The sequence below is a fragment of the Rhodamnia argentea genome, chromosome 8, assembly GCF_020921035.1.
Source record: "Rhodamnia argentea isolate NSW1041297 chromosome 8, ASM2092103v1, whole genome shotgun sequence".
Lineage (NCBI taxonomy): Eukaryota > Viridiplantae > Streptophyta > Magnoliopsida > Myrtales > Myrtaceae > Rhodamnia > Rhodamnia argentea.
In genome coordinates, this window is record NC_063157.1 from 1,264,163 (window position 1) to 1,273,468 (window position 9,306).

The following is a 9,306-nucleotide window of genomic DNA, read 5'->3' on the forward strand; positions in this document are numbered from 1 at the left end:
ACTTTGGCGGAAAGATAAGAGGTCCTTACTGCCCGATGTGCAAGTCCACCGACGACGATGTGAAGGTGAATGCACCTTCCGGTGCTAAGTCGCTGTGCCACGAGCTCTTCAGCATGGGTATAAGCCTTAAGTTTGATACCCAACTAGAATCCTCCTCCTCTGATCTTGCCGACCAATATGCACTTTTGAGGCGCAATAGCTAGAAATACTTTAGCCGGCTTCCAAAGTACTGTAGCGTACATCAGGTAGTCCGTTTACAAGAGCACATAGCCGAACTAATGACAGTGCTTTGTTGACGTGTTTAGCCAACTTTGTTGAGAATCATGTTCTGTTGGGTCAATTCAATTGAAATCTAAGTACTTCATGTAAATGCTATCAGAGAATCTTCATTCTTCACGTCCAAAAGCAAGTATCTTCATCCTCCGGCTGTCCTCGTCTTTAACCTCGGCGACCTTTCCTTCCCCACAATAGCTCAATTTCTCAGCTCTCAATATGCTAGGCATGTGGCACCAATCTTCATATGTAGCGGCCATAACCAAATCCAAAGTTCATCAATTCATTAAAGATGGGATCAATGGCGGAATTGAAGCTCCCAGTCATAGACTTCTCGAGCCGCGCGCAGCTCGAGTGGACTGCTGTGAGGGATGAAGTGAAGCGGGCGCTAGAAACTTACGGTTGCTTCGAAACCCGGTTCGAGAAGGTGCCCGTTGAACTGCAAAAGTCAACGCTTGGCCCTGCCCAAGATCTATTCGACTTGCCCTTGCAGACCAAGCTCCGGAGTATATCGACGAAGCCCTACCACCGCTATTTCGGGCAGTGCCCCACGGTCCCGCTCTTCAAGAGCATGGGGATCGACAATGCCGACATGTACGAGAAGGTGGATCGCTTTACCACTGCCATATGGCCCAAGGGACATCCGAATTTTAGGTATCCAAATTTCTTTTAAACATGAGAATCAATTATATATACTTTGAAACGTGCGATTTAAAAATCAATTTTGACATAATTTATTAGATTATTAACTTTTTGTCCCTAAATTAGGGCGTCATTGATTTTTAAATCGCATGTTTAATCAACTTTTCCTATTTGGATATAGAATTTATCAACCTTTCAATGGTATACATACAAAAGTGATTGAAACGTGCTATATAATGAGACTGAACACACACACACACACACACACTCTCTCTCTCTCTCTCTCTCTCTCTCTCTCTCTCTGTGGCAGCAAAACCATGCAAGCGTTCTCGGAGAAGCTATCGGAGGTGGATAAGACGACAAGGAGGATGATCTCGGAGAGCCTTGGCGTCGAGAAATACTTGGACGAACACATCAACTCCAGCAACTACCTTGTTCGTCTCTTGAAGTACGCAGTGCCTCAAGCCACTGACACTAAGCTCGGCCTCACCTCTCACACGGACAAGAACTTCCTCACCATCTTGGGTCAGATTGAAGCCGATGGCCTCCAAGTCCAGAGCAAAGACGGCGAGTGGTTCAACGTTCAGCCCTCGATGAACTCTTTCATCGTCATGATAGGAGACTCGCTCCACGCAAGTCTTATTCCTCGTCTTTTGAAAGGAATAACGAGAATTCTCGCATCTCATCAACCGATCAACTATTCGACTTTATTCAAATTATCATTTTACAAACCAATAAGACGACATAATAGTGTAATAACATTTACTTTTGATTATGAAATATTACCATGTCACATAATACATACTATATCGATTCCAAAACTTAATTTCCCTCGAGAGAATGACTGGAGTTGTGGGGCACAGAATGAAGAACATGTTCCTTGACACGTGATATTGATCCTCCAGGCGTGGGTAAATGGTAGATTACACTCTCTGCACCACCGAGTCATGATGAGCGGGAACAAGGCAAGGTACTCGGTCGGACTTTTCACGGTGCCAAAGTGCGGGTACATAATAAAAGCACCCGACGAATTGGTGGATGAAGAGCATCCCGTGCTCTTTAAGCCCTTCGATCATGGGGAATTATTGAAGTTCTACTACACTGAAGCTGGACAAAGAGCTGAATCTGTCCTCAAAACTTATTGTGGTGTTTGATGTTGCCCTAAATGGTTGTTGGATAAGCAACCATATACGTATGAGTGAATGTATTTCTTCAATTTCCTTTAAAGTTTGTAAGAACGAGTTGTTTTCAACTACTTTGGTGGAATGTCATGTGCGCATCGCGCTAAACGAATCCTTATTGTGTTGTATAATAGTTGAATGAGACCATTGATTATGTTAACCTATTGCATTAGTATCGGTGAAGTCCTAAACTTTTAAATTGGTACAAAATCGATTTTGAGCAATAAGTAGTCGGTTGTGCGACCTATAATCAGGCTAATGGATTATTAAGTTATTCAACCTAACTCGAACTCTCTTAAGTCCATATCAAATCGCAACTTAGGGTTTAACTCATTAATAGGCAAATCATTTTACTTGGAATTGCCACTAATTAGTTTAGTGTAGGTCAATTAGACACCTAAATAAAATAACGGGAGAGCTATTCTATTCCTAAAAACTAGAGATTATGATTTAGGGGTCGATCATCAAATCCGTCTTCAGTAACGAGCACACAACAAGAACTCCATCTGATGTTATGGTTTTGCCTTTCGGCGGTGGGCGCTTATGTTTGGCATCCCCAACACCATCATCGAGCAGAGTAAAAAGGTTAAACGAGCATAGATCTAACACCCGTGAGAGCTAAACTTTCACAAAGCTCCTATGATCTTCTTCAAAATTGAATTTGTTCACCAATGAAATCTAAGGAAGGCGAAACCCCGAAACATACACGTAAAAACCCCAAATCTAGACTAAACATAGGAGCTAGATTTCGTAGGTTAATTTAAGTAGGTTAATTTAAACATGCTAATAGAGACTAGCGATGCAAATTTACTCTAAAAATGCAGCAATTACCTAAGCATGCAAATATTCTAAAATGCAATCTATCTAAGATGCAAATTCTATCTAAGACACAATTATTCTAAAACGCAAATATTTTTTAATCTACACAATGAAATTTTATCAGAGTTTAAAACATGGAGCACATCCGCCAGAGATATGATTTAAAGTCACAATCCACATAATATGACATTCAAATATGCAAAATTAAGATTGCGACAATCGAGATAGATAATCCGGTGTTTTTTTGATTAAATTTTTAATTATCTACAATCTTATTAAATCAAAATAATTAGAAAAATAACCCGACGTCTTATGAATTAAATTAACAATTATAGTAATTTTATTTTATTTATATATCTGCAGGATAGGGTCGGATGCTCAAATATTCGAATTAGAATATCTTTGGATGAGATTATTACCTATTTTGCAGATTCCATTTCCAAAATCGAACCGAATGGGATCGGCTCGATATCTCAGGTGGCAATGGCGCCCACAACGGCAGCAGGACTCACGGACGGCGGTGTCGGGCTCATTGGGCATCGAAGCTTGCGGCATTTTACATGTGTCGGTTCCTGTTATTGCCAGCAAGCATTCTTTAAGGAAGTAATCCCACGAGATGACTTTTTGGCTGATCTAAAGAAGTGACAGACTTTGGATGAATGCCCAAGCCAAGGGTGACAGACTTCAATCGTGACAGGAGCATCGCAAGCTCTTCAAAGAGGAAGCTGTAATAGTATAAAGCAGCAGTAAACAAGGAAGAATCCGTTGTTTTCAAGAACAAGAATACGCTGTTAGGAATCGATTTCATCACAAATGAACATATATTATCTCGTATAGATGGGGAATAAGGGCTGTTAGGACAAGTCCGCTATCTCTCGACATCTCGGATGGCTCGTCTTAGTGGTGCACAGCAACAACAAGATTAGCGGCCGCACAGCTCCTCAATAGCTGAACGGGGACGGCAGCACTAGCGTTGCTTTGCTCCCTGTTGCAATGATCAGCAGCACGCGATTAGGTGGAGTTACGACTTCCAGTTTTCTGGGGAAAAGTACACTAGAAGTGTCATAACTTATGTACGGCGTTCACTTGAGTGCCATAACTTTTAAAACGTTCATTTAAATGCCATAACTTTCAAAAAATCGTTCACTTGAGTGCTACGTCGAAGCAAAATCGTTCACTTGAGTGCTACAAGAACTTTTTCGGCGTGCCACGTTAGCTTTCTGACGTCTATAGTAACTTTTCCGGCGTGCTATAGTAACTTTTCCGGCGTGCTACAGTAACTTTTCCGGCGTCTACAATAACTTTCCCAGCTGCCACGTCAACATGGCACTCAATTGAACGATTTTTAAAAGTTATGGCACTTAAGTGAACGTTTTGAAAGTTATGACACTCAAGTGAACGCCGTACAAAAGTTATGGCATTTCTAGTGTACTTTTCCCCAATTTTCTGCTCCTCATAGCCGGACTTATTGGCGGAATCCTTAACTCGCGGCAACAACAGGTGCGGTGACAACCTCCGGGATCGTCATAGCAGCATCGGCAACAGCTGGAGCGACGGGACTCAGTATCTCAACAGCTGCTTTGTTGGCTCACGACGGACATCGCAGGTCGGGATCGGCAAGGCAGCAACGCCGATCGGTGGAAAAAACAAGCTCGTGGATGATGTTTCCTTATCACCTGCAAACTGCAGATAATGATAGAAAATCTCGGTTGCGAAAAATGAATTGGAAGTTACTTATTAATTAAGGGAGCAGTGTAATATGAGACTTATGAAGAAATTTTAAAACAAGCTCCAATGTTAAGGACTTAATCGACCATATAAAAAACCCTAGGACGGCAAGCTGAACCGCCGGTTGCACATTTTTTCTAATGTTAAGGACTATATCAAATAAAATGATGAACAACTGCCTGACGATCTCTTGAGTTGACAAATTGAAAAATATTGCACATGGTTTCACTTTCAAGGGTATTGTCATGGCCTCCCATGTAACGTGATACTTTTATACGGAAATTCGACATTAACATATCTTCGATCATCACGATTTTCACATTCCAAGAGGGATGAAGACGTACCTTTATCCATAGCAAAACATTCAAGCGTTGATTGTCGCATCAGAAAAACGAAGACGCTCAAGACCTGATTTCTCTACGTTAATCCTCTATGCTTTATGTTGTTTCTGATGGAGAGAGACAACAGTATGTCGTTATGTTATTATCTCGTTACTTCTATTCGTAGGGGTTCAAGAGAGGACCAGACTTCCTTTTAAAAAAATTTATCAAGAGGTGCCTTCCATCAAAGCGTATCAAATCCGCACCTTTTCAATTGTATCTTTTCATAGCCACTATAAATTAATTATAACATGAAATAATTATTAAATTATTATTATAACATCATATGGGTCACAATTATTTTACATTCCATTCTCAGTTAACTTCTGCTTAAGAATATGCCAATGATCAAATTCTCCTTTGCCAGAAACGAGCACCACTCACCTAGAAAAACCTAGACCAAACCACAAAGATGACGCGAGTCGACAAACGCGCAATCCCATCAAATAAGCAAGAAACAACATCAAAATCAAGTATAACGCTACCTTAACTACGAATGGACTGAACTTGCCCATAAAATGACTCATTCACGGCCAGTAGAAACTCGCCCACAGTGTAACTTGTGCTAGAAACTTTAGAAATTGGTTCAGATCAAATCGTAATTCAAAATCTACTCCTATAAAATCTCGTGGCTTCACAACTCCCTAACCTATCATTTCCATACAATTTCACAGCCAAACAACTCTTATATTGGACCCAAAAACTCAGAATTCACATGAATCCAATTTCCACACCAAAAATTCTTCCATTTAGAAGAACAAATAGTACAAATCTTTGCCGGGCGCTACGAAACGGCGTTAATTGGACTTGTCGAGATCTCTTCTTTCTTCGGTTTCTCTCTCCCTTTTTTACCGATTTGTTATGCAAGAAAGCTGAGGGCTTTAAACTTAACTCTCTCTCTCTCTCTCTCTCTCTCTCTCTCTCTCTCTCTCTCTCTCTGTTGCAGCAAAACCATACACTCATTCTCGGAGAAGCTATCAGAGTTAGATAAGATGATAAGGAGGATGATCTTGGAGAGCCTAGGCATCGAGAAATACTCGGACGAACACATGAACTCGACCTACAATCTTCTGCGGGTCATGAAGTACGAGGGGCCTCAAACCACTGACGCCAAGCTCGGCCTCCACTCTCACACGGACAAGAAAATGGTCACCATCTTGTGCCAGAATGAAGTCAACGGCCTCGAAGTCCAGACCAAAGATGGCGAGTGGATCGCGCTCGGCCCTCGCCCAACTCTTTCATCGTCATGATAGGACAGTCGCTCCACGTAAGCCTTGTTCCTTTCCTTCGAAAACTACATGCTGAGAATCTTCGTATTCGCGTCATAGAACAATTTGGCTATGTTTACTATGACCGAGCAAGCATCTAACTTTATTATAATGCTTCCAAACACCATTTTAGAACCCGATATCATGTTGTAAAGGTAAACGGCAGACTGCACTCTCCGGGACACTGAGTCATGATGAGCGGGAACGAGGCAAGGTACTCGGTCGGACTGTTCTCGGTTCCGAAGGTGGGTGCATAGTAAAGGCGCCCGAGGAATTGGTGGATGAAGAGCACCCTCTGCTCTTTAAGCCCTTCCATCATTTGGAGTTCGAGGGGGTTCTGCAACACTGAAGCTGGACAAAGAGCTGAATCGCCCCTCATAACTTATTGCGGTGTTTGAAGTCGGCCTAAACGGTTGTTGAATAAACAATAATGTGCGTCTGAATGTAAGCATTTCTGCAATTTCCTTTCAAGTTTCGAGACAGTTGGGGGGATGAACTTTTGGTGGGATGCCTTTGTACGAACCGTGCTTCCTAATTGTTTCCTCGATCTTATTTTTGTCTATGAGCATGCATCCTTCTTGAAGTGGTGATGGAACATCTTTGAAGAATTGTTTTTGTCAATTTCTAAGTCACAACTCTCTTGAAGACCCTCTTGGACAGCTTTGGGTGCTTGATCAACTTTCTTCTGTCCTTGGTAAAAGTATGTCGTGAACTTGATCCCACCTGGTCTATAGGTTGGAAAAATTATCAAAAAGGTCATCACTTTGTTGTACTTGCGCCAATTCATTTCTAAACATTTCGATTGCGCCAATAGAATCCTAAACTTTAGGCAATTTGTCAATGTAATCTCGCCTACCAATTTTGATCAGAATTCACATACGTGGACATTGATTATCCTACGTGGCACGATCTACATTAACTAAACAACTTTCATAGTTTTAATATTTCTACTAGTCTGTTTATTCTTTACTTCTCTTCGTTTCTTTTTTTTCTATAACTCGGGGTTGGTGAAGGCCAATAACCCTCGCCTAGTTGGAGGGAAAGCATCGCGGCCCTCGCCAGCCACGAACATGGGCCTCCGCTCTCTCGTCGGCTAATAGGCGAGGGTCGCAACCCACTACTGGATCCGGGCAAGGGCTTGATGTCCTTGCTCGTGGCCGACGAGGGTCAGCCGGGGACCTTGCTAACCCATAGTTGGGAAAATAAAAGAAAATAAAGAGAAGATAAAAGAAAGGAAAAGATATGAGAAAAATAAAAATAAAAAAAAATTTGAGAAAAATCAAAACACTGCAAAAATTGTCCATATTAGGGTCGACCATGTTCATGTCGGCGATTCTGGTCAAAATTGATAAGATAAACTATATTGATAAATTGTCAAAATGTGTATGCTTCAATTGATACAATTGAAAGGTCTAAGACTGAATTGACACAAATACAATATATTTAGGACTTTTTTTTAATAAATTTTTGCTATAACTTTAGACTTTGACTTTTGCCTCTATAACAAACTGATTCAAACCCACATAAATATTCCCTTTTCTCCAATATTTATAAATATGTGTGTGTATGTATGTATGTATGTATGTATGTATGTATGTATGTATGTATGTATGTATGTTACACATGTGCAAATTAAATATGAAGTTAAATATTTTCGGGAAAAAAACAAATATGGGCATAATCGGCATTAATTTTATTACTTCCATTTCTCCTTTTTCTTAGTTTAATTCTCATTTCCATGTAATATGCTAAAAAATTTTAAGGTTCAAGAAGCTTTCTAACTATTTAACTCCAAAAGAAAGTTAAACATTTTAGGTTTACATTATAAGTGTGTACAACATAGTTTGCGCTTGTAGAATCTAGTGATATTTTAAGGAAACTAGTATGGGAAATTACACAAAACCGGCAAAATGTAATTTTTTTTCTTTTCAGAAAAAGAGAAGAAAAAAGAAAAATAGAAAAGGAGGACAAGTATTTTCCCGGGATAATTATCAAATCAGTACTTAACATATTGTATGCATGCCGATTCAATCTTAAATTTTTTTAATTTATCATTGTAGTCCAGATAATTATTGTCACAAATTACTGTCCTGGCCTCTGTTCATCTCCGTACATCCTACGTGATACTTCTATTAGGAGATCGGTGACAATCTAAACAATAACGAATTAGCGCAGCGGAATAAAGAAATCTCACCTCTTGTGCAAACCTAATAGGAAACGATATAATAGAGCTATATATCTGACAGAATATATAAACACCAAGCACCCACAAACACAAGGGAATTTTTTCTTGGAAAATCTCTCCGTTGTGAGGAGATAAAAAACCACGAGTCCCGAGTCCACCCAAAAACTTCACTATCAAGGAATTGGGTGGACAATGTTCTTCTCTAGTTAATACTAGAGGTACATAGCAGCAAATACATCAAGAACACCATTCTTGGTAATACACGTGAATTCGCAAAAGATCAAGGATAAATCTCACCAAAACACAGGTTTAGTTCTACCCATGAAAAACCTAATGAAAGAAGACCCAGATGAAAATCAACCAATCGGATCCGAGAGCAATGCGTTGCAAGCAATCGGACCACGAATCGACCTTTAATGTAAGCTTGATGAAATCCAAATGGCACCCTCTTCCAGATTTTCTTCACTCTTTCTCTCGTGCTACTTGTTGACGCCTAAATTTTGATTAATCTATTTTTTGCATAAAAATTATAAAAAATCATCTCACATATTTATTTTTAGCGTACATTGCATTGGCATATAATCGGGCAAGCAGAACACTTAATTTAGCATGCGTCTAGACTAGGCACGGGATGGAAAAATACACCGAGAAGATTTGAAACTTCAAGGACTGTATTGCAAATACTTAAAATTTCAGGGATTGTATTGCAAATACTTGGAACTTCAGGGACTGTATTGCAAATACCAAAAGAAGATGAAGAAGGGAAGATGATGAAGGGAAGATAATGAAAAGAAGATAAAGGGGAAGTGGAAGAGAATTGAGAGAGAGAG

The 9,306-nt window shown here is 40.1% G+C and overlaps 2 protein-coding genes across 2 annotated transcripts; both read left to right on the top strand.

Moving 5' to 3' along the window:
• The first annotated feature begins 565 nt into the window (after window positions 1–565).
• LOC115732509 (probable 2-oxoglutarate-dependent dioxygenase AOP1) lies at window positions 566–2,069 on the top strand. The gene is made up of 3 exons (XM_030663177.2): window positions 566–927; window positions 1,226–1,547; window positions 1,821–2,069. The coding sequence occupies exons 1-3, from the start codon at window positions 566–568 to the stop codon at window positions 2,067–2,069; spliced, it is 933 nt and encodes a 310-aa protein (XP_030519037.1).
• A 3,946-nt stretch (window positions 2,070–6,015) lies between these two features.
• LOC115730080 (probable 2-oxoglutarate-dependent dioxygenase AOP1) lies at window positions 6,016–6,640 on the top strand. The gene is made up of 2 exons (XM_030660662.1): window positions 6,016–6,226; window positions 6,447–6,640. Exons 1-2 carry the CDS (start codon window positions 6,016–6,018, stop codon window positions 6,638–6,640), a joined length of 405 nt encoding a protein of 134 aa, XP_030516522.1.
• Window positions 6,641–9,306: the final 2,666 nt, after the last annotated feature.